At 47.3% G+C, this 25,552-nt stretch overlaps 1 protein-coding gene across 1 annotated transcript in view; it reads right to left on the bottom strand.

The window, feature by feature from the left end:
- Nucleotides 1-25,552, bottom strand: part of LOC147627162 (uncharacterized) — a 64,202-nt gene that overhangs the window by 23,725 nt on the left and 14,925 nt on the right. The window contains exon 3 of the mRNA XM_086815788.1: nucleotides 20,373-20,433. Coding sequence (XP_086671914.1) covers nucleotides 20,373-20,433 — 61 coding nt within the window. The remainder of the gene's footprint in view (nucleotides 1-20,372; nucleotides 20,434-25,552) is intronic.

Genomic DNA, 25,552 nt, shown 5'->3' with positions numbered 1-25,552 from the left:
AGGCGTCAAGTGCGACGTTATAGGGCTGAAACCGAAGAGCTCAGGTCATTGAAAAATGACCCGGATGTACAAAGGGTGTTGGCTGCGAAGGCAAAGGCTTCGGTCCATGAAGTCACTTTTGAAGCAATTGCAAAGGAAATGGATGTTGAGAAACCCCGAGAGCTTGCACTTGCATACCTAATGGTTAAGGGTGATGTATACACCGAAGCAGATGGTAGATTGGCTTTCAAGAAGCCACCGCTCATGGCTGCCCGTGGTGGTGCACATGATGCACAACAAGCAGGAAGAGCACAGCAAGTGCCAAATGCTGAAAGGACAAGAGTCCCTGGTGCTAGGCTTGATGCAGGTCAAGAGAACAGTAAGGATGAGGGATCCTCTACTCATTCCCGCTTTGCTCCAAGAAGACATATCCGTTCTCGTGTTGAGCTTTCCACTCATTCGGAGAGTGTGGCTCAAGAGAACGAAGAGGGATCGTGAATCTTCATCGCGGCATCATCACCATGGAGATGAACAGGATGTACATAGGGATGCACATAGAAGGAAGAAGCCTCGAGAGTTCAAGTCCGGTGACAAGGATGTAAAGTTTGAAAACTTTCAGGGACGGATGGACTCTACCAAAGCACTTGCTTTCATTAGACAGTTTGAGATAGCTTTTTGCAATGAAGACTTTTCGGAAAAGTCTATGCTCAGGCATGTGGGAATGCATCTCAAGGATACGGCAAGTGATTGGTGGCTTGCAAAAATACTTGATGGAAGTGCTGCCCCAACTTGGTCTTCTTTCAAAATTCAGTTTTATGATCAATTTTACCACCAAACTTTGCAAAGGATGTACGCAAGGAGTGGGATTGGCTGTCCCAAGATGAGGGAGAGTCCGTTGCTTCATACATAGCAAAGTTTTGGAAAGTCCTTCTCAAGGTTACTCCCTTCATGAAGATTGGAGAGGACGAGAAGAAGAGAAAGTTTGAATCGGGGCTCCATCACATCATCCAACAAAGCTTGGGAGTGTACCCAAATAAGACCATACAAGAGCTTATACACTCAGCCATGATTGCGGAGAACTTGCACATGAAAGCACCCACAAATAAGCCATTTGCAGGTCAAAACAAGAGCAAATTCAGGGCTGGTTATGACCAGAAAAAGGGTGGACAGCCACCTAAGAATGCTCCCAAAGATGGCCGAGATGCAAAGGATGACTCCGAAAAGAAGCCGGGGGGTAAACGCCACAATTTTGGGCTCTCAAAACAGCAATTGGAAGAGTACAGGAAGGCTGGAAAATGCTTTAAGTGTGGCAGTAAAGATCATATATATCCTAAATGCCCACAGAATCCTAAGAATGCTGAGCCTAATGTGGAAAAGCCTCTTGTGAATGTTGTACCCGATGTGCAGGGTAATACAGGGCATGAGCCCAAGAGTAGAGTCATATGCAAGGCTTGGGGCAAATTGAAGGATCAGCCCGCTTTGTTTCTTTTTGATGATGCTTCCACAGATAACTTTATGTCCGTACAGATGGCTGCCGCCATAGGTCTCAATGTGGAAGACATGGGAATGCAAATGAATGCAGATGCCGCCTTTGAGGGCAAACAGGTTGATGTAACTCCGGTCGTTGGTAAGCTCCGTGTACATATACAGGACTACCTCGACCATGAGAGCTTTTTAGTGGCTCCTCTTACAGGTTGTGATGTTTTGTTGGGGATGCCCTGGCATCACCGTTTAGAGCCTATTAAGGCTTACAAAGAGAAGAAAATCAGCTTTGTACATAGAGGCCGTGAGCACTCTATAGATGCTGGTACTACTGGAAGTACCATACCTCTTGTAAGCCATGTACAAATTTATAAGGCAATAAAGAAATCAGCTTGTTCTTACTTGGTTTTTGTACGTGATACCATTGAACATTCTAGTGTTGATGTTAGTACATTAGATCAAGACAAGCTTAACTTTTTGAATGAGTTCAAAGATTGTTTTGCGAATGCTTTGCCAGCAAGGTTGCCACCCGAGAGGCCGGAAGATCATTGCATAGATCTAATTCCCGGTAGCTCTCCACCTAATAGGCCACCATACAGGGTGAGTGCTAGTCAACAAGAAGAGATTATGGCACAGGTGAATGAACTTTTGGAAAAGGGTTTGATTCGGCCTAGTTCCTCGCCATATTGCTCGCCGGTACTTCTTGTTCAAAAGAAGGATGGTACTTACAGGATGTGTGTTGATTACCGTGCCCTCAATAAGATAACCATCAAGAACCGGTTTCCGACTCCGCGCATTGATAACATCTTGGACAAGCTTGAAGGTTCGGCATGTTTCAGTCGAATAGACCTCAAGAGTGGGTATCATCAAGTGAGAGTGGCACCTCAAGATGTACACAAGACTGCATTTAGGACAGCCTTTGGTCTTTATGAGTTTTTGGTGGTGCCTTTTGGTCTTACAAATGCACCCACTACCTTCAACAAGATGATGGACAGGGTGTTCAAAAAGCATAGAAAGTTCACGGGTATATTCTTTGATGACATTATTGTATTCTCAAAGAATGAAGCCCAACATCGTGAGCACCTGGCTATTGTGTTTAAAGAGCTTAAGGAAAATCAGCTCTACATAACTGCAAAAAAGAGTGAATTCTTCCTCCCAGAGATTCACTATCTTGGTCACATTGTATCAAAGGATGGTGTGCGCATAGATCCCGCAAAGATACAAGCCATGCAAGAATGGCCAGAGCTGAAATCAGTCCATGAAGTGAGGAGCTTCCTTGGTTTATGTGCTTACTACAGGAGGTTCGTCAAGCATTTTGCTTTCATTGCCGCTCCGTTACAAGAGTTAACGAAGAAGAAAGCAATCTTTAAATGGACACAAGAAGAGAGAGATGCCTTTCAAAAGTTGAAGAGTGCAATCATCTCGGGACCGGTACTCATTATTCCGGATTTGCACAAACCTTTTGTGGTGGAATGTGGCTGTAATTCATGCCCTTACTATTTGGAAACACTATCTTTTAGGGGCTGATTTTATGGTCAAAACTGATCATCAAAGTTTGAGATACTTTTTGACTCAAAGTAAGCTCTCAGAGAAGCATATGAGATGGGCAAATTTCCTCTCAATGTTTCATTTTCAGATTTTACACACTCCACGGAAAAAGAATGTGGTGGCAGATGCCTTATCTAGACGACCACAGGTTCATGCTATTACAGTTGCATACCATGAGGACTTATCGGATATGCGTAATACTTATCATCTGGATGAGGATTTTGCACATGTATGGGCTAATTTGCAAGAGGGTATTGCTGTCCCATCTTATGTCATAAGAGATGGATATCTCATGATGCAAAATCGTATGTGTGTGGTAAAGAACCTTCGCCATAAGGTTATGGATGAGTGCCATGCTCCTCCATATGCAGGTCATAGAGGCATTTTGGCCACAGCACAAGCTTTGGAGAGGTATTTCTTTTGGCCAGATATTCGCAAGGATATTGAAGCATATGTACGTGAATGTATGGTATGTCAAAAGGTCAAGTTTGATCAACATAAAACACCTGGATTGCTTCAGCCTTTGCCTATACCAAATGAACCATGGGAAAGCATTGCTATGGATTTCATTATGGATTTGCCAAGGACGCCACAGGGAAATGATGCTATTTGGACCATCATTGACAGGTTTAGCAAGCAGGCACATTTCATTCCCGTGCGCAAGACAATAAAGCCAGATCATATGGCTAGGATGTTTTTGGCACAGATATTCAAACACCATGGCATGCCTAAATCTATTGTGGGGGATAGAGATCCTAGAACCACAAGCTTATTTTGGCACGCATTGTTTGACAATATGGGTACAAAGCTGAACTTCTCATCAGCTTACCATCCACAGACAGATGGGCAAAGTGAAATAGCAAATTCAGCCGTCCTCGACTTGCTGAAATCTTATGTATCCGACCGCAAATCGGATTGGGAGAAGTATTTACCACTTGTGGAGTTTGCCTGCAACAATACGGTACATACTTCTACGGGCAAGGCGCCCTTTGAGATTATCTATGGCAAGGTGGTACTACCACCCATCCTTCGTACAAAGGATGAGATTTTTGCAGCAGATGAGTATGTCAGAGACTTGGATACTGCATTTGCACAGGTACGGACAGCCATAGAGAGGTCTCAAACCAAGAATAAAAAGGCAGCTGATAAGCATAGAAGGGATGTACAATTCAAACAAGGTGATTGGACATTTATACGATTCCAATACACGCGTCCGCCTCCCGTTACACTCATGCTGCCATGCATCAGTAATCCGCAGTGTCATGCAAAATCGCTCCCAAGCTGCAAGCTCCGTGCCGTGCACGGTAACATGACTACCTCCCACCCTATCGGCCGAGTCCTCAAGCATGTTGAAGTCTCCTCCGACACACCAATGTGCGGCCTCGGGCAATGCATCTGTAACAAGGGTCCAGAACTCTGCTCTGGCACTAGCATGGTTAGGCGCATAGACATTGAGCACGCCAAAGAGCTCATCATGCATCCTCAGAATAACATACTGTGCTCTACCTGGCACAATGACCCCGCGATCCACAATGGCCTGCCGCCATGCATCTGCAATGACCATACATACTCCTCCCTGCCCACCCAAGGGGCCAAACCCTGCAGACCAAAATGTGTCCCATCTGCCAGGCATCACGGAACCATATCTCCGAATCCTGCTCTCACTCAAATGGTGCTCCTGCATCATCAGAATATCAATACTGCCCCCAACCAGGCATCTCTGAAGCTCTTGCCTCAAGCATCCACGATAGCGTACATAGTGTGCGCCGCCAAGGCCCTGTACATTCCATGAGATGATCCTCATGGATGACCTACTGAGGTGGAGGCTGTCTCAGCCATACGGCGGGCCTTCGCAAGCGGCTTGGATGGAGAATAGTCCCCATCCGAGCGGCTACGAATCTGCCCACCCGGTGTGCTGCAAGAATCTCGGATCAGGCGCCAGTGACTGTGTCCCATGGCGACTGCCTCCCGCTCAGAGAGAGTAACCTCGTGTATACATACATATCCAGGGTCGCGTGCTAGGTCTGCCACTATGCGAACCACTAAGTGGCGAACCCCGGAGGCATCCACACTCCCGGAATCAAAGAAGTGAGCTAGCTCCCAGAGTCGGCCTATCACGTTTGTCACCTCCAGATCGCTCACATGGTGAGAAAACTCAACTACCTGAGTCTTCAGTATGCTAAGAGCGAGATCCAGAGTCCACTCCCGGTCACTAGTGCCACAAAGAGGCAAGGAGAAGACCACCGCTGAATCAAGTGCCTCCTCCCCTCGGGCCGGAGGTATCACCACATGCACTCTGATGGGTGCTGGCTCATGGGGGCCCTCCGCTCCAAAAAGCCGTGTGAAGGAGTAGTCAAAAGCCTCCGAGCGCTGTCTAGCGTCGAGCCTACTCGGCCGACTGCGGATAGAGGATATCCGTGAAGCCCGAATCGGCATGGTAGGTCTCCTCTGCGGAACTCGAGCAATGTTGGTGCTCAGTGCCCGCCGGACAGCAGGTGAGCCCCAGCGTACTGCCAGGGCCTCCCGAGGAGCTGAGGCGAGCGGAGGGGGAGGGGAGGGGGAGAAGGGGATGGGGAAGGAGCCGCTCACAAAACGGGAGCGGGAACGGGAGGAGGCGAAGGCGGAAGCGAGGCGGGAGGGGGGGATGGGGGAGGGGGAGGGGGGGGTGGGGGTGGGGGTGGGGTTGAAGGAGGGGGTGAAGGAGGGGGTGCTGGCATCTCCAGATCCTCAGTCTGCGCTGGGGTCTCCTCTTGGAGGGGAGCAAAGCTGTTCCTCACTGGAACCCAGTGATGCTGAGACTGTGACTGCTGCTGCATCGGCCTCTGGGCCTGCTGCTGTGGCTGTCTCCCTCTACGGCGCCCCTGTCCAGGCTGCCAATCCGAGGTCTCCGTGGGCTGAGCAGGTGTCCCGGAGGTTGCCTGCCGAGCCGCATCTGTCGTCGGCGGGCCATCGCGGGCCTGTTGCTATGGTGAAGGTCGGGGTCTCCTGCGAGGGTAGGCCTTGGCCAGGTGGCCGACCTGCCTGCATATAAAGCACTGGTTCAGGAGCCCCGAGAACTCCACTCTCTGATCAATCCATGCCCCCCCTATCCTAGGTAGTTGAATGACCTTCGGAAGGGAGGAGATGTCAGGAACCAAAACCCTGACCGAAGGCAGGCCAGCTGCTCTAGCCACCACTGAAGCTGCTGTGGGGCCAATCTCAAGCACCGAGCCCACCAATGCTCCTATCCTAGAAAGGAGCGGAAGGTACTCGCGGCGGAGTCCAGGGAAGCAAACTGTGACATAAAAAAGGCGCTCTCCCTGCTCGGCCGCTGCTGGGTCGAAGCCATGCTGCCAAGGTCTGAAGAAGGCCCGAGCGCCCCTGATGTCCAGGGGACTCATGGCTAGGGCCTGGGCCACGCTCTGGGCTGTCTCGAACTCGATCTGCTAGTGTCCGCGGCCCAGTAGTAGCTGAACGTCCAGGATCTTGCCCACATTTGCGAGAAGGCGGGCCTGGAGAAGATCCCCGATCTCCCCTCTGCTGGGGCAAGTGCTGACTATACGGCAGATGGTGGAATGTGCCTGGAGGCGTTCCACCTCTGCGGCGAGGCTCGCTTCCTCTTCTAGCGAAAGAAAAAGCCTGATGGGGGTATCCTCAGGGGCGGGCGAGGGGGCGGCGGAAGAGTCCCTCTGAGGTGGGGCGAGAGGAGCCTCCATCAGTGTCTGAAGCTTTGTCGAAGGCGAAGCGTAAACGGAAAGCCCTGCAGGAACCGAGCTGCACAAACGGCGGAGCAGGGAGGGGCGGAGGGGGAAAGGGGCCGAAGACAGCGGAGGAGGGGGAGAACAAAGGGGGGCGGAAAGAAAATGAGGGGAGGGGATTACAAACAAAGGCGGCGAAGGGCAGGGAGGGGGGGCGGAAGAGAGACGGAGCAAGGGGGGGGGGGGGGGGGGGCCGCGAAAAAGAGAGCAGTGGAGGGGGGGGTTGGCGCAAATGAGAAGAGTCGGGGGGGGGGGGGGGGGGGGGGGGGGGGGGGCGGGGCGGGGGGGACACAAATGAGCATAGGCGGCAATGAACAGAGGCCGGGGGGGTGCTAAAGAGCAGAGGCGGGGGAGATGCGAGGGCAAATAGGAGGCGGGGAAGACGGGGAAGGGGGTGAGCGTGCAAGCTGTAGCGCGAGCAAGGGGGGGGAGCGGAAGCTTCAGCGAGCCAATTTGTCCATTGTCCCTGCCTCTTGTGTTAGCATCTCCAACATTCATCGTATGGCTGTCCATAATGTTCTAAGTGTAGAGATAGCTAGTGTTCACGATGATCGTCTCTCACGATAGAAGTGAAAGAGAACCGTATGCTCTGATACCAATGTAACTTGGTTGAACACAATGCTAATCTATACACTTAATACACTAAGATTTGATGGACACTTGCTCAAAATACAAGAAGTAAATTGCTGAATTGACAAGAGACACACGGAACGGCCGACCCCTCCCTCAAATAAAGTATATTGATCTTGGGAGAATCAAGTACATAGTGTCATGGGCATTTCTGACCAAATTTCCATACCAATGCATATGAATACAGTATTGCAAACAAGTGGTTGTCGATGTAGACTTGCAACCCACACTACCCTCTCAAGTGCCCATGTTCCCTACCATCTGCTCTCTATTGTTCCACCAACACATGGTAGCAATAATCTGCAAGAGAGCACGTAGGACAAGAGAACACTACACAGGGTATGTGATCTTGTAATCCGGTTCCTCCCTCCTGCTACTTGCTCCCATATTTAAGCATAAAAGCTTACCAATAGCAAGTAGAGTCGATGACAGCGGAAGTCTTTGCGATGGAAGTCCTTGGAGTGTTGAGATCTTTGATTTGTCGCCTTTCTTCGCGACAAAAGTCTTCAAGAGGATGAAGGGAACCTTGGGAAAGCTTCCCCTATGGTTCAACTTGAGAAAGGAAGGCTGAAATTAGGGTTTTCAACAAAAAGACCAGAAATTACAGCAAAAATGAGAGCTGTTTTGCTGAATTTCACTCATTGGGAGTGAGTAGGAGAGTGATTAGCACTTGGAAACACTCTTGGAAGCTTGGAAAACACCCTAGCAAGTTAGGTATGGCTATGGAGAGCTTGGAAATGGAAAGAAATGGTGGAAAAACAGAGTTTTCAGCCTCCAAAAATCTTCATGAAGAGAGCACGAATTTTCTCTTAATAAGTAAGTGAATTGGGGTCCAATCAGGTGAAGGGACATGGGGAGATGCCCATTTATGAGTAAAAGGCGAGGATCAGATCCTGGACATTGAGTCTTGTCCGCCTTGGGACTTCAGTGAGTGTGAACTTGGAAGCGGTCATAATTTATAAGTGACTTTTGGACGCCCAGACTTTAATGAAGTGGGAACGCACTCACTTATAAATATTGGCCAAGTCCTAAGGGCAATTTGAGCCTAGATTGGGTAATACTTACCACCTATTCACATGCCACACAACCATGTCAGCAGACACCTACAGTACCTGCCTACCTGCTGCCCTTGTGTACCTGTTGTACCTGCGATTGCTGCAGCCCACGTGTACCTACTGTACCTGCATATTGCTGCTGCCCTTGTGTACCTGCTGTACCTGCAGATTGCTGGCTGCCCATATGTACCTGCTGTACCTTCCCTCTGTACCGGCTGGTTGCTCTGTTTACAGCAGCTGAAGCTTCCATTTGGAGTATAATACAAAGGAAATGGTCTTCATTACTGAGATATGAATATTTTTATCAATATTCATATCTCAGTAATTCAGATATTTATTTCAATATTTTATCTCAAATTCAGATAATAATTCAAGTTAAATGTTGTTATTTCAAGCTTTGTGTATGCAAGTTTATTCTCCAGTTGCATACACTTTAGAAGATCATTGGGTAGAGGTTTCTCCCATGATTGCCCTGACCGCGCCCTCATTTATAGAGGAGCCAGTGAAGGTCAAGAGGGTATGAGGAAAACCCAAGTACAAAGCTTAATTGGGAGAACCGGGATACGTTCCCTCCGTGGTGTAACACTGTTGCCTGCGTTAGTACGGGTGTGCCCGTTGTGCACGGTCTCGGAAGACCAGTGAAAGGCAAGTGTACACCCAGTGAAGGTGGGAATGAGCCTGTGAATTTGAGGCTACTCCAACCAACATTTTCTTCATCGACTCGAACCAGATCTGTTTGGTTGTTTTCACTCCCTAGTGGAGAAATTTGTCCTTCTCAGGCCCGTGACACTTGTACAAATATTAATACCCCAAGAAATACAATAAGTATTGAGGGGGGGGGCGGCCCTTTCCGGCCCCAGTGCTGGTGTCATTTGTATTTTTTCAATATTTCCAGTGTTTGTGCTGCTGATGTTGTTTCCATTGATTAATATTAATTAGATTAAGTGTTCTAAATATGTGTTTATTGTCTTCCAATCTATAGGCCTCCTGTAGGGAGCGGTCACACCTTTATTATCTCTAAAGGTTTGCCTGAGCCTGTCATGATTCAGAAAGATGGGAGCGTTCTTGGCATTCCTATGATTTCTCATCTCCAGGCCCAACAAGCTATCCGCAAGGGAGCAGAATGAGCATTGATTTATGCTCAGACAGCTTCTATCTCATCGATAAGCATTGTCTCATCTTCTTCAATCCCTCAGTTGGAAAATCTCCTTTCTCATTCAGACATTTTTAAGGATGATCTCCCACCCAGTATCCCACCCTCTCGTCCTGTGGATCATCATATCGATTTGATCCCTAGGACAGAACCTCCTAGCACGTTTCCCTCTTGTCTTTCCAAGACTTTCAAGGGCAAGTTAGAACAGCAGTCAATACTCAAACATTTGAAACCTGTTCCTTATGGACGCATTTTCACAGTCATCACAGACCACCAAACACTTAAGTGGCTCCCGACAATGCCAAGTGCCCAGTGGAGTGATCAGCACACTAGACAGGGTCAGCTCTTCCACCAATTTGGAGGAATGATCAAGTACATCCCTGGTCAGCATAACCCAGTAGCAGATGTTCTTAGTAGAAAGACTAGCATCCAGACCAGTCAGGAGTCTACCATTCTCAACATCTCTGGAAAATACTTAAATAGCATAGAAGATTAGTATGTCGATTCCGCAGAGTTCAGTACTCAACCCAGTTTGGCCCTCAATTTTGAGCCTAGCCATTATTCAGTTCATAGACAGGCAAGTAAGTTTAGACGAGATATCCACTTCAAGGCGGGGGATAGGGTCTATTTGCGTATCATGAAACAAAGATTGAAACAAGTGGGCAAATGTTGTCCCAAGCTTTCATTCCGTAGTTTTGGACCTTTCCCAATAGTCAAAAAGTTAAGTGATGTCTCCATGAAGTTGAAATTGCCTAACAGTTGGACAATGCATGATGTTTTCCATGTTTCTTGGCTAAAACCATATGTTGGACCAAAAGTGTTTGATGTTTCAGATGAACAACAGCGAGACGTGGTAGACGAAGCAAAAGTCATCGAGCCCGAGCAGATCCTTCTTCATCGTTGGAAGCATGGTTCCGGTCGACGGATACGTCAATTCTATACGAAATTCCGAGATCAAGATACTCACGAAGCCGTATGGCTAGACGAGGAGTTCTTTCAAGAGTACCTCCAGTTGATGGAGGACTACTTGGAAGCCATGAACCTGCCGCCAAGCTACGCAGGAGGGAATTTCACATGCACTCTGCACTGTAGTGCATGGTGACAAACTGGCTCATCATCATCAATGCAACATTGATATTTGTCGTACGCCGTGACCCCATTGTAATCCTCAATCCAGGATAAGTCAGGCACGAGCTACGTAGGTCATTCTCAGCCATAGCAAGTCAGTCAGTCAGTCTAAGTCCCTTAACCCACTTAAAGAGACGCATTCATGCATATACAGTCAATAGAAACCTTAGGGTTTGCATCAGAAAGCACATTGCACATCATTCATGCATAGCATCTAGACCATTGCATGAACCCCAGATATCATCCAGTATTTATCATGATATTTACTAGGATTTTTCTAGTATTTTTCCGAGCATTTTATACACATTTATGCATTATTCATTGGACATGAGCAGTCGACTAGCTTAGTAGCCAGCCGACTGGCTCATTCAGCCCATATAAATAGAGCCCTTGCATAATCATTCTCTCAATCATTCATATTCAACCAAGGAGCATTCAGGCACTTAGCATCTTCAGCACAAGGAGCAAAGCAATTGCAGTTTTCAGCCTCCTCATCTCAGCGTTTTCCTCCTACAGCAGTAGGCGCCTCAACGCATGAGCATTCAGCCATCTTGCATCAGTAAAACGCAGCAGTTCAGCATTCAGCCTTCAGTCCGCCTTGCATTTTCTGCATCCATACAGTTTTCAGCATTCAACTCATCATCGTTTTGCTCCAGCCACTTGGTGAAGGTAAAACGCAGCATTCATATTCATTTACAGCATTCATACTCAGTCTAGAACAGTCCCAAACAGCCCCTCTCTCAGCCCTAGCTTTGCATCCCTCCCTCATTCCATTGGGAAGAGTGCATAGGCTCGAGATTGGACATCTTTGGTGTTTCTATAGCAGTGTACAGTTCAGCCCAACACTTGGTCTTCAGAGGTCTTACGTTTGGCTTATCGTCAGTCACACCGTCAGTCTCTTTAAAGATAATAAAGCAAATACTATCTCGATAACGGGATAGGGGGCCCTTCAGTGGGTAATTCGGGACCCCATACGGTGTACAGTTCTCATCACCATTGCGAGACAAACCGTCTCGACCGAAATACGCAGACCTAGTCAAATCTTAAAGCTTAGCTTAGGAAGAGGTTCTGTCCTCCGGGCTTCCTGGAAACCAAAATGAATGAGTTCTTGGAATTGAAGCAGGATAGCTGGACGATTGAAGAATACCATCAGGCATTTGCCCTTCTCCTCAAATATTCTCCACTTTTGGAGTCAGGATGCTTTTGAAGCCGAAGTTTGAGATGAAGGATTTAGGTGAGTTGCGGTATTTCTTGGTGGGCATAGAGGTGGTGAGATCACCTCATGGCATTTTGCTATTATTGCAGAGGTAGTATGGCTTGAACATGTTGTCCAAGTATAGTATGACAGGCTGTAAGCCTATTTCAGTGCCATTGGAGCAGAACACAAAGCTTTTTGCAGATACAGGTGAGCTTTTGGAGGACCCCACTACATACATGCGCATAGTGGGTAGTTTGATCTACATGACCATTACAAGGCCAGACTTGAGCTATGCTGTTGGACTTGTGAGTTAGTTTATGCAGGCCCCTAGGAAGCCACACTTGGGTGCGGCTAGACGGATCCTCGGGTACATAAAGTCCACAGTTGATTATGGACTTTTCTATGAGGCTGGTATAGAGATACAGTTGCATGGGTACACAGATGCGGATTGGGCTGGCAGTATTATAGACATGAGATCTACCAATCATTTTATGTTCTCATTTGGGAGTGTTGCTGTGAGTTGGAGCAGTAAGAAGCAGCCAACAGTTGCCTTGTCGAGTACAGAGGCAGAGTACAGGGGTGCTGCTATGGCATCTTGTGAGGTAGCTTAGTTTCAAAAGCTACTTGGTGACATGGGAAAGCCCGTGGATAGGGCAGTTGTCATATATTGTGAGAGGGTGGCGGGACGAGCCAGATGCCCAAGTGGTCTGTCAAAGGAGATACATAGTACTATGGGGGTGAAGCAGGGCTGCCCACTCTCCCCGACATTCTTTCGCCTGTACATAGATAAGGTCACGGACTTCATAGACAAAGGAGGGGGGAATGGTGCATCACGCTCAGGGGTTTTGGTCACTTTACTACTCTATGCAGATGACATCATTCTGATATCTGACTCGTAGGAGGGACTGCAACACCACATGGACGCCTTAGATGATTTTTGTACACAGAGAGGCCTTTCAATGAACCTTGGGAAAACCAAGGTCATGATCTCTCACACTTCCAAACGGGTTATGAAAGGTACAATGATCACATATAGAGGCAGTCACGTGGAGGTGACAGAATCATATGTATACTTGGGTATTACCTTCACTAGTAACGGGAGCCATTTCTACATGAGACGGGCATCACAGGACAGGTTCACCTGAGGTTATGCTGCCCTTGCATTGATGGAGTGACAGTGTCATCAAACTCACTTCCAAGAGCCTCGCACCAAAGGATGGCTATTTGACACCTTAGTCACCCCAACTATGATGTATGCAGCACCGGTATGGGCCCCTAACCTCTCCACATATAATTGGTGTCGGATGGAGAGATCGCACATCCTCATGATCTCCAAGATGATTCGCAACAAACCATCAGTACCACATGAGATCATCAGAGCAGAACTTGCAGTGTCCCCCATGATGGTAGAGGCTCTATTTCATACCATAGCCTACATCAAACGCATCAAGGCCATGGGTCCAAAGACACTACCCCGCTTAGCCATGGAGTCCTCACAAAGTATTGCCACAGAGGGCCATCACCCATCATCGTATGCTGCAGTAGATGACTGGTTCTCGGCACATGGGCTCGACATGGATAGATTACCGCCCTTCTAGTTTGATGATGACTCCCCATACTTTACACTCTCTCGAGAGGAGAGGAATAGAGTTCTGAGACAAGATTTGATCCAGATGCACACCAAGGAGACTTGGTCGGGTCCTCTTCCCACCAAGATGTAGTACTACAGAGATCATTTCATCAGATTCACAGAGGATGGATTTGTCAAACGCCCAGGCTACATGGATGTACACGTCTCATGCTATGAGGGTGACTATTGGTTAGATCAGAGTTTTCCCTCACTCTAGAGATTGAGGCAGGGAGAGCAGCACAGACCCCTAGAGAGCAAAGAGTATGTAGATTAAGCCACAAAGAGGTAGAGTCAAAGGAGCATTACATATGCAGATGCCTTGTATATTATAAGATTAGAGGGAGATACCACTACTTGTTCAGAGAGGGTTTTGGTCCACTTAGCCCGGTGATGGAGTATCTTGATCAGAGATGCCTAGGCCTTTTCCTCCTTGAGCTTCACCGACATAGAAAGAGGCTTCTACGGGTGCAAACCTAGAGATCCCAGCCACATATCACCAGCTTCTTCACGCCTATCAGCGAGCCACATCCCCCTCCCCCGTATCATCTACCTCCCAACGAGGGCTCACACTACAGAGAGCCTCGAAGATCAGAGCTACCAAGAGACCGCGACTACCCGGATGCAGACCACCACTACTCCATCAGGCCCGATACCACAAAGCTATGGAGGAGAGAGTCCAGAGGCTACACCAAGGCACAACAGATGTGAGAGTCTTCCTCGCCCCATGCCTCATGTATGATGTACTACACCCCACCATCTCCACTGGGTGGAATTAGTAGTATACCACTTATCATGATTGTACATCCATAGCATGCTAGACAGTGACTGCATAGTGAGCTGCAGATGACTAGGATTAGCTTTTCATCTCAGGTTTTCTTTCCATGATACTCAGGACATGGACTTGTTGTATACAGATTTGTCTCATAGGCCAATCTGGCCTTCGGTAGACGTTAATATATCTTCTCTCTCTCTCCCATCGCGCTGCTCTCTCCCATCGTGTTGTTGCTGCTTGCGTTGTTGCCTAAGCTGCCCACTGCCTGTGCTTCAGCCCACGCTCTGACAGAGGCCTCACAGTGAACCTTGGGAAAACCAAGGTTATGATCTTCCATACATCGCCAGCAACAAGGAGGAGATCTGTGTTTATGTTTGAGGGCAGCCAAGTAGAGGTCTCTACATCTTATGTATATTTGGGGATTACATTCACCAGCAGAGCCGGGCGATTCTCTATGACGCAGGCAGCCCATGATCGCCTCACCCGAGCCTATGCAGCCTTGGCTATGCTAGAGAGACAGAGCCATCAGGCACATTTCCAGGAGCCCCGTACAAAAGGGTGGCTTTTTGACACTTTAGTCTACCCAGCCCTGATGTATGCATCCCCAGTTTGGACACCAGGCTTGGCAGCCTCCACATGGAGCCAGATAGAGCGCCCACAGGTCATACTGCTATCCCGGATAGTTCGTAGCAAGCCATCCGTTCCCCATGACATTGTGAGAGCAGAGTTTGCTGCACCACCGATGCTAGTGGAGGCACTCTTTCAGACAGTATGTTTCTTGCACAGACTCAGTGATATGCCGGTCGACCGACTCTCGCGCATTGCTTTTGAGGCATCCAGGTAGCTTGCAGAGTCAGGGGACAGTCACTCATGGTATACACAGGGAGTCCAGTGGCTCCAGAGTTTTGGGTATGATATGGACTGATTACCACCTACCCAGTATGATCTACATGCCCCACACCTCTCCCTCTCACACACTGAGAGGAATAGAGTCATCAGGCAGGAGCTGATTCAGAGACATATCATGCGCACATGGGTGACACCATCACAGCCTCTCCGTACGAAGATGGCATACTACAGAGATCATTTCTTGAAGCTGACTTATGATGGTTTCATTCAGAGACCGCAGTACATGGATCTATATCTTCCACATGCTCTGAGAGTAGTGATTGGACAGCTCTGAGTTTCATCACACCCCCTCGAGATTGAGGCTGGACGAGCAGCCTGCATCCCGCGAGAGGAGAGATTATGCAGATTATACAGAGAGGATGTGGAGACACTTTGTATGCAGATGTCCATATTATGATGGGATCAGAGCCACCTACCCTACTCTCTTCAGAGGAGCAGACACATCTTTTCAGTCCATCCTGCAGATATCAGACCAACAAGTACTTGGGCGCTTCTTACTAGAGATGGTATATACCGACACAAAGAGCAGTTACTCCAATCAAGAGAGAGGAGAGCCCAGATCCGACAGACTCAGCTGACCGATTTCTTCCAGAGGACAGCCATGCCAGATCCCACAGTGCTGTCCCACAAAATAGCTGGTACGACGAGGAATGTCGTGATACCCGAGCCCGTCTACATCGGGAGATGGCGCTAGGATCCACCACTCACCAGCAGGCGTGAGTGATCTTTCGACGTCTCACACGGAGAAAGAAGAGAGCCTACCTAGCCAAGCTTGAGCAGGAGCTATACCAGCTATTTCTTGGAAGGGACTGTAAGGAGGCCTGGAGGATCTTCCAGGATCATCGCCTTCTGACTCCGATTACTTCACCCAACACCTGGCACACCTATGCCACCTCTCTCTACCATGCCCCCAGGCAGCCACCACTCCCCCATCCACCCGAACCTCGTCCCCCACACTCTTCCTTCTTCCACCTCAGCAGCATGGTGAGAGATGCTATTGACAGGATGCAGACTGGGAGAGCACAGGATCATGATGGGCTCCTCACCGAGCATTTCTCCCATGCTAGGGACACGCTAGCCCCTTTACTGGTTTACATGTTTTACAGGGCTTTATGTGTGTCCTGTGCAAGAAATGCCATGGCCATTCTTAGAGGCTAATCCAGAAGGGGCAGCCAAGAAAAACATCAGTAGAGCCAGGACATGGAGCACAGAGTACAGTGAGGACTTGGAGAAGGACCCAGAAGATGCTGTCGGCTGAGTACAAAACCTGTCGGCTGTGTTGGAGGCCAGAGGATTAGCTGTCGGCTGCATGAGGACCAAACGGCGGTGATTATGGACATAAAGAGATCCAGTCGAGCAGCGCTGAAGAGCATTTAATGCATATTTGACTGGCCGACCGGCAGTCGGCCAGTATACCAAGTGTCCAAGAACCCTATAAATAGCAAAGTGTGCTCATAGTTTGATTCATTCATTCCTTTATGGGGATGGGTCCTTAGGGTCCAAGTAGGGACCAGATTTTGGTGATGTTTCACCTTTTATATGAGACAGCCTAGGGCTGTAGAAGAGTACCCTTTTTGTACTAAATTAATATACTGAATTTCCAGCATATATCTCTCTCTCTACTCTCCCTTCTGTCTGCGTTTTTGCATCAGCATGTTCTAAGTGGTGTTTAGGGCTGAAAGAAGACTCCCAGAGCTTCCGCGTGTTACATTGGTATCAGAGCATCAGGCTCAGCAAAGCTAAACACTGAATCAGTTCCATATGATGGTGTACAGGTCCAAGGTACAGGAAAGTACACGGATACGAAGCCCAAGGCAAGGAACACAGAATCGGGAAGAGCTCCCAGGAGGTTTGTTCGTGGTGTTCCACAGAGCCAAAGGGGATGGCAATCCTGTGAGCCAGATAGGTTCTCGGGCAACGGTCCCAAGGGAGGATTATCCTCCAAGGGGTGATGTGAGAGTGCCAGACTCATTTCTCAGGAATGAAGACCAAGACAGTGTTCAAAGTCAGGGTAAGAATGGATTGGGGACTGGAAGGAACAGATGCATAGATCTTATTCAGAGGCAGAGTGGTTTTGGAGACCGGGCCGGGTTTTCAGCAGTGAAAAGGGTTGCCAGAGTTTGATGGATGACAAAGGGACTCTAGGAATAGAGTGGGATGATGACAGTCATCCAAGGAAAAAGTTGGAATCCCGTCATCAAGTTTAGCAAAGGGGGATGTCGTGCAAGAAATGCCATGACCATTCTTAGAGGCTAATCCAGAAGGGGCAGCCAAGAAAAACATCAATAGAGCCAGGACATGGAGCACAGAGTACAGTAAGGACTTGGAGAAGGACCCAGAAGATGCTGTCGGATGAGTACAAAACCTGTCGGCTGCGTTGGAGGCTGTCGGGAGCAGAGGATTTGCTATCGGCTGCATGAGGACCAGACGGCAGTGATTATGGACATAAAGAGATCCAGTCGGGCAGCGCTGAAGAGCATTTAATGCATATTTGACTGGCCGACCAGCAGTCGGCCAGTATACCAAGTGTCCAAGAACCCTATAAATAGCAAAGTGTGCTCATAGTTTGATTCATTCATTCCTTTATGGGGATGGGTCCTTAGGGTCCAAGTAGGGACCAGATTTTGGTTATGTTTCACCTTTTATATGAGACAGCCTAGGGCTATAGAAGAGTACCCTTTTTGTACTATATTAATATACTGAATTTCCAGCATATCTCTCTCTCTCTACTCTCCCTTCTGTCTGCGTTTTTGCATCAGCATGTTCTAAGTGGTGTTTAGGGCTGAAAGAAGACTCCCACAGCTTCCACGTGTTACAATGTGAGGGCTTCCCCGTCAACTGGTCATCGAATACTATTGTACCTTTCTTGAAAGCAGGTGACCCCATGGACCCCAACAACTACAGGACTATCATGATTGGTCACACCTTGGCCAAGATTTATGGTTCGATTTGGGAGCATGAGCTTAGTAGATGGTCCGAGGAGCAGAGATTCAGAACGTCGAGGCAGGCAAGCTTCAAGAGAGGGCACTCCACACTAGATCATATCTTTACACTACCGGGGATCATTGAGGAGGGAAGAGCTCACGGGCATCGGATATACTACTACTTTGTGGATTTCCGCAAAGCTTTTGATACCGTCCCTTGCGCCAAACTGATGAGGAGACTGCAAGATATGGAAGTGCTAGCAGAGATTCTTTGAGGGATCATTACACTCTATGAGTCAGTCATAGGCAGAGTACGGGGCCCGGGCTCCAGGAGGTGACTCAGAGATCATACACAGCACTATCGGGGTGAAGCACGGCTGCCCCCTGTCTCCTACTCTATTTGGTCTATACATTGACGAGATCTCGGCCAGATCCGCACCTCATCCCACCAGCTGAGAGTGGAGACTGCCAGATATGGGCCTAGGGCGGCCGCACCAGAGGACAGGACATGCCACCTCTGTCACACAGAGCCCGAGACAGAGGATCATTACATATGCCAATGCCGTGTATACTATGAGATTCGGGAAAGGTTCCACTGCCTCTTTCAAGTTGGGTTCGGACCACTTTCCAAGATCATGGACTTCCCGGATCAGAGATGCCTGAGACTTTTTCTTCTAGAACTCTGTAGACACAGGGAGTCCTTAGTGAGATCCAGATCAGCTGTACTTGCTCGAGGACCAGCACAAAGAGCTCTCACCGACTTCTTCCATACCAGCACTCCAAGGGCCGATCCACCCATCATACCCAAACCACAGGCTAGTGGTGCAGGAGCTCGGCCAAGAGGTGTGACACTTGACAGAGCCACTGAGTTATGCAGAGCTCAATGCCCCAGACCCCATGGACCTCGTCCACAGCCACGCCACCACAAGAGGATCCGGGCCATCATCTCCCATCATCACAGGACCTTCTTGCTCCAGCTCAGTTATACCACCTTGAGCACCATGTCACAGCGGCCCATGATTGATGTATTAGGGTGATATGAGAGCTCTCTACTCATGTACCTAGATCAGATTTATAGTTCTAGATTTTTGTTATATTTCTTTATTACTATTTTGTACCTAGGATGATGTACCTCATGGATATGATGTAACCTTTTGGTCTCATAGGTCATTTTGGCCTTTTGAAGACGTTAATACAACTTTCTTTCTTTCTTTCTTTCTTTCTCTCACACAATTTCAGATTTGTGAATGATCTCTACAAAAAGGTCTGAATGTAACACCAGACAAGTCAAGCACATGCGTCCACAAGGTGCTTAGGGATCCCCAGTCCCATGGACATTCACATGTAGTAAATATCAAGCAATGTCCACACCAAAAACATAGTTTCATGCTAACAAAAACAACGCACATGCTGTCTTTAAAAATCTCTCATCATCCATCTTGTACACCAAGTTCCACTACCGGTCATTGTAGTCAGACTAATATCCTCATGAAACTACGTCATTGCACTCTTCATGGACACCGTCCATGCAATCCATACACATGAACAAGCCAAAGTCTCAAGGACACCATCCAAGTAACCCTAATCCATATTAAACATGTAAACACACATCATAATCGAGGAGGTTAAGATGCAGGTTGATTCCAAGGTCAATTTGGATGTAATTGGTATGCAACTAGGGCAATGCAACACTAAAAATTGGACTTTGTTTTCGTAAAACCACATTTAACACAAGAACTGCCAAATCACATTGTTTACCAAAACAGGAAACCTGAAACATGTTTCAACAGTGCAGCCACATTTTCAGTACTTATGACTTAGAAAGAATTTATCGCACGTGAGCTGAGAACAGGGAGTCAGAGACAAAGGTCAAGCAAGATTTAGATGTATCCATTCCACCTTGGATCACATTTTCACATTAAGATCCAATGTCAAAAAACTCTTTGTTTGAATTTCCTCAACCTGTGTTGCATTTTAGACTCATCTAATTGTTGCCCTTATAATGGACTTTAGAGCCTTTCACTCTATTACACATTCTTCTCTCCTTTTTTAGTGTATTGCAAGTTATCAATGGTCAAGGAAGATTGATAGTATGTGCTTGTCTGTTCACCTCTCAAAATATGTCCTTGCGTATTCGCATGCACTAGGAATAAGCAGCCTGAATCTTGTAGAGTGGCATATAATGATAGAACATATTCAAAAGTACAAAATCATGATTATAATATACCTCCAAAAGCTTCCTTTGCTTTAGGATGCTTGCACTTGTCAGGATGGATCAACAAGGAGAGCTGGAAAAGCATTAACCATGAAAACAGAAAGTCAGCCATAGAAGTGTATTCATCAATTACAACTAGAACATAAGTTCAAAGTAGACATACCCTGCTCTCATTATTTACAGACATAATGAATCAGGTCCCAAAAGGAGCCATTAAGTACGCAAAAAAAGCCTTGCATAGCCCGCAGAACGTAAAAGGAGAATGATTACATTTTGGAGCATCCTCAATCTCTAGCACAAGTAAGAGGAGAAAGCACAACACAGTGAAGTAGCCCCCATATGTGACCTAGCTGAACTGACGGCACACGTGCGGTCTGTCACTACCAAAATTGCTAAAGCGGCCCATGTATGGGTAGGATATGTACAGATGTGTCAGGACTTGAGAAGTAACAACATAGAAAGCCAATCATCTTATCGATAGTGGTTTGTGTATTCCTGACAGTTGAGTCTGATATTGAGTCAACTGTCCTTAACTACTCCACATGAGAGCATTATAAAGAAATGGATAAAATTCCAAGAATACAAGATACTCTTGAGGAGGGAACCAGCCCATCTTCCCTTTCTATCGCAGTGTACATGGCACTCACATCACTGCATATATGTGTGATGAACTTTGCATAGCATTCTAACATGCATTGTATTATTAATTTTTAAAAAGAATGTGTAATGAATGGTGTGTTTTAATTTAGAAAAATTATCCTGTGCATACTCTTTGACTCTTTTGGAGGAAAGAATGCATTGACAGAGAAATGGCCACCCTGCACCTTGCTGAACATCCTTGATGTATCAAGTTCTATGGGCCACATACAAACCATTGGCTATATAGGAAGTTGATTGATAATTGGTATACAGATAGCAGCTGTTACGACCCTGTGTTTGTCCCTCTAGACAACAAGCACGTGGGCACGGGCATGGGCATGGGATGGACAGTGTGAACAGGCATCAGTTTGGATATGAAAAGGAAATTCATAAGTGTGGCCAGCCCAAGTGTGAAAGGGGACAAAAAGGATTTTTAAAGTTTATAAGGTTTAAAAACCTTTGAGGCTTAAAATATTATTTATTGAAGTATGCGTTTTGCTATGTTGCTTTTGGCATTTTTTTGATGAAAAGCAAATCGCCTCTTTATAAAGGGCGAAGGGTGGCAGATTCGAGAGCAGGTCGCTGGGTGGTTTACGCGGGCGCATCCCCTTGAGCGCTGCTGCGCGTACATTTGGAAGGCCAGGCAGCTGCTGCGCATGGGCTACAGGCGCCAGGCAGCTGCTGCGCATGGGCTACATTTAGCGGGCGCTGCTGCGAGCAGTCTTCAGGCGGTGGGTGCTGTTGCGCATGGACCACAGGAGGCAAGCGCTGCTGTGCGCATGGGCTACAGCCAGGCGGGCTGCAGCCAGCAGAGGGGCACCAGGCAGCTGGGCTACAGCCAGCAACCGGTAACCAGGCGGGCAGCAACGGGCAGCCAGAAGGAGGTGCCAGGTGGGAGGCTTTTTGCGGCATGGAGCAGTGCCATGTGCGGGTGCTGGCGGCTGCGTGTGTGGAAGCAGCCAGTAGAGACTTATCCAGGTGACTTGGGTTCGACTCTCTCTCTTGGAAGGAGGCGAGCTGAAGGAGGCACCGAGGGGCTAACAGCCAAGGGATTTCTCTCTCTCTCTCTTCGCAAGCAGGTTTTGTTTACGAGATTAGGATGCAGAGGATCAAGCTACATATGCACAGGATGATGTTCTTGGAAGAGATGTGTTGTTGCTCTTCATCTTGGACTTATGTGTATTCAAGGATTGCTCAACACGTCCTCTATCTTTCTCTCTCTAGGTTTTGGCAACCGAGATTTGATGGTATATCTGTCATGGAAACAGGACATTGGTTTTCGAGAAGAAACAGGACTTTGGTATCGAGGAAACAAGCCTATGGTTTATGGGATACAGGTCTTTGGTTTATCGGATACAGGTCTTTGGTTTTATGTGGAAAACATGTCTTTGGAATTCATGTGAACAGGTTCTAGTTTTCTCGAGGTTACATGCAAGCTGTGACTATAGGAAGGACATGTGGTTTGGTACAGCCCTACTGCTGTTTGGGAAAGGGTTTGTGGGATCCATGGTAGAGATGGAGAAGACCTTTTCAAGCAGGGAGGTGTCGTACAGGTGTGCCTTCTCTATGGAATGCGTTGCTGTAATAACGAGAGTTCTTATTTGGAAGTCCTGGGTGAAAGCTATAAGGGACCTATTGGTAAAGGATTCTACAAGTTGTACTTTGTACTCAAATTTTTTTGATCAAGTAAAGAAATACTGCAAGGGGCGCCACTGCGTTTTGGGGCCAATCGGTGTCCTTGTACTATTTGCAGGAGCACTCTAGCTCCCCCTGTTTGTTTCCCTTTTCCAGGTTCCCATAGGTGATGAAGTGTTTTGTGTGTGTGTTTTTGTTTCACCGCCCATCAGATTTTCTGAAGGCCGGTTTCACGGTTCCATCGTCGGGATATCGTCGACTTTCTCAAGGAGGCGAGCCCGTGGTTGTCACATCAAAAGCTTCAACATGGGACAGTGAAAAGGAAGTACAGGAGAGTGTGCAGGATTGTGAGTCTTTGCCTATATGAGGTGAAGAGCAAAAGCTAAAGATGAAGCTCAGGAGAAAAGACACCAAGGACAGAAGTAGTCAGCCAGGAACAAGAAGCAGTTGAAGTGTTATGGTGCAAGAGATGGGTTGAAGGCTATGGCTTTTGACACTTTGTCACCAGTGGTATCTTCACGGAGGCTTCATGGGGTTCGGAAGGCAGCTTCTTTCTATGTTTAGCAATGGTGATCTACTATGCTTCATTGGGACTTGTGCTTACCACTTGGGTGGAGTGCAAGCAGGTTTTGGGTACCTATGGATATATCAGGTAAGGCTCAGTTGGAAGCAAAGGAACTTGATGAGGTTCTTATTCCCGAGTAGATATTGGCACATAAGGAAAGAAAGGTACGAGGTAAAGTTTCCCATCGCTATCTTGTGACGTTTATAGAACTATTCACCGATGGATGCGAAGTGGATGGAGGAGGGTGACTTAGCAGATTCACCTCAGTATTGCAGCTTTATCTTTATGCCTTTCAGTTGGAGCCGACTCTTACGACGGCTCATTCAAGTTCAGCAGAGCATGGGTCTGGAGCATTGCCTGATGCTCAAGAGGGGGGTAGCACCTTCGCTCCCTTGTTACAGACAGGCTCAGTTTTTCATCTAGGAGTCGCTTGGTGACAACTTTGTATTCACCCAAGGTACTGAGGCTGACAGTACATCTGCTTATGGGACTTCTATGATATTGTGTACTAGTCACATGAGATGATGCTATTTGTGGAGTTGGTCTGCTTTGGAATGGCATGGTTTGGTTGAGCTCAAAGTCTACAGCAACTTGAGCTAACACTTCGAGACTCTATGAAGGGCATAAGTCTTGCGAGCAATCCTAGAGTTGGTTTGGTTCATAGATATATGGATCGAACTCTATTTGTGCATACACTTTTTGAGGTATTATTGTATTCTGGTGCCATTGGATCCTCGTACCCATTGAGAATACATTGAGTAATACTCTGGATTGTGTGGTGTGACGCATGTGTTGGGTGTTGGACTCACACACTCACACACACAAACCTGCACATTAGGGTTAGGTGCAGGGTAGAGAAGCTCACACACAGAAATGAGAGAGAGAGAGAGAGAGAGCCAAAAGTGTGGTATCCACAAAATGCAAGTCAACCCTTGCATGTGTGCCACATCCATATAATATAGAACTACAAAATATTATATGTGTCCTTTCACACTTGATATCCAAGGGGAAAAACCACATGGGAAAAAGTGCCCTTGGTTAAGCCCTGTTCACACATAGCACTACCATAAGTGAGCATATGCCTACAAATCCCCCCTGTAGTGGAAGTGTGAACCTGTACAAGGAAGCAGATCACTCTTTGTATGAGAGTAAGCCCAAAGCTTTGCGGAAAGCTTCAAACTTTTCTCGAGGTAAAGCCTTTGTGAATAGATCTGCAACATTATCCTGTGTAGGGCAATAAGATAAACTGATCTCCCCTGCATGTAGCCTCTCTCTGACATAGTGATAATGAATCTCTATGTGCTTGGTACGTGCATGAAATACTGGATTTCGTGCCACGGCCATAGCACTCTGGCTATCAGTGAGAATGGTGGTGGGTGTCTGCTGACACTCACGAAGATCAGCCAATAGTCTCCTCAACCATACACAATCTACTGTAGCTGTAAAGACTGCCCTGTACTCAGCCTCACAAGTAGATGTAGCAACAGTGGGTTGCTTTTTACTCAACCAAGATATGCATGAACTGCCAAGAAAAAAACAATTCCCACTGGTGGATTGCCTGGTATCATAATCACCAGCCCAATCTGAATCACTGTATGCATAAAGCTGCAAGCTGCCCCCCCTGGGATAGAACAAACCAAGATCCAGGGTACCCTTAAGATAACGAAAAATGCGTTTGACTGCTTGCCAATGCTTTGTGCCTGGGCTGTGCATGAATTTGCTCAACAAAGACACCCCAAAAGATATGTCTGGCCTCGTGTTACACAAGTAAATGAGGCATCCCACTGCCTGGCTATAAAGGCCAGCCTCAAAAGGCTCTCCAATATCATGCATAGTAAGCCGTACACCTGATTCTACTGGAGTACAAATGGGCTTACATTCATCCATGTGAAACCTTTTTAGCAAACTTTTTATGTACTTAGTTTGCTGCATAACAATGCCATCATCTGTATGCATAAACTGTATGCCGAGATAGTAGTGTAAAGGCCCCAAATCTGACATATCAAATTCAGCTTTCATTCCACTTCTTCCACAGAAGGGGGCTGAATGGCTGGCTGTTCCACATGTTCTACATGTGGATTTTCTTGTGTAGGGGCTGGTTGATCTGAATCCCCCCTTATTGCAATGGGTAAAAGTCCATCAAACATGTCCTGTATGCCTGTATCATTGCTTTTATACAAGCTGACCATGGGCTGTTCTGAATTTTCAGCAAATACCACATCTCTACTCACAAAAATCCTTCGTGTAGTTGGATTATAAAGACGGTATCCTTTGCTTTCATTGCTGTAGCCCACAAAAATACATTTAATTGCTTTGTCATCAAGCTTTGTTCAGAGTTGTTCTGGCACATGTG

The sequence above is a fragment of the Cibotium barometz genome, chromosome 21 (assembly GCF_041138505.1).
Source record: "Cibotium barometz isolate CiBa-2024 chromosome 21, ASM4113850v1, whole genome shotgun sequence".
Lineage (NCBI taxonomy): Eukaryota > Viridiplantae > Streptophyta > Polypodiopsida > Cyatheales > Cibotiaceae > Cibotium > Cibotium barometz.
Note: the sequence above shows the minus strand (reverse complement) of the source record. Positions and strands in the feature narration are given on the sequence as shown.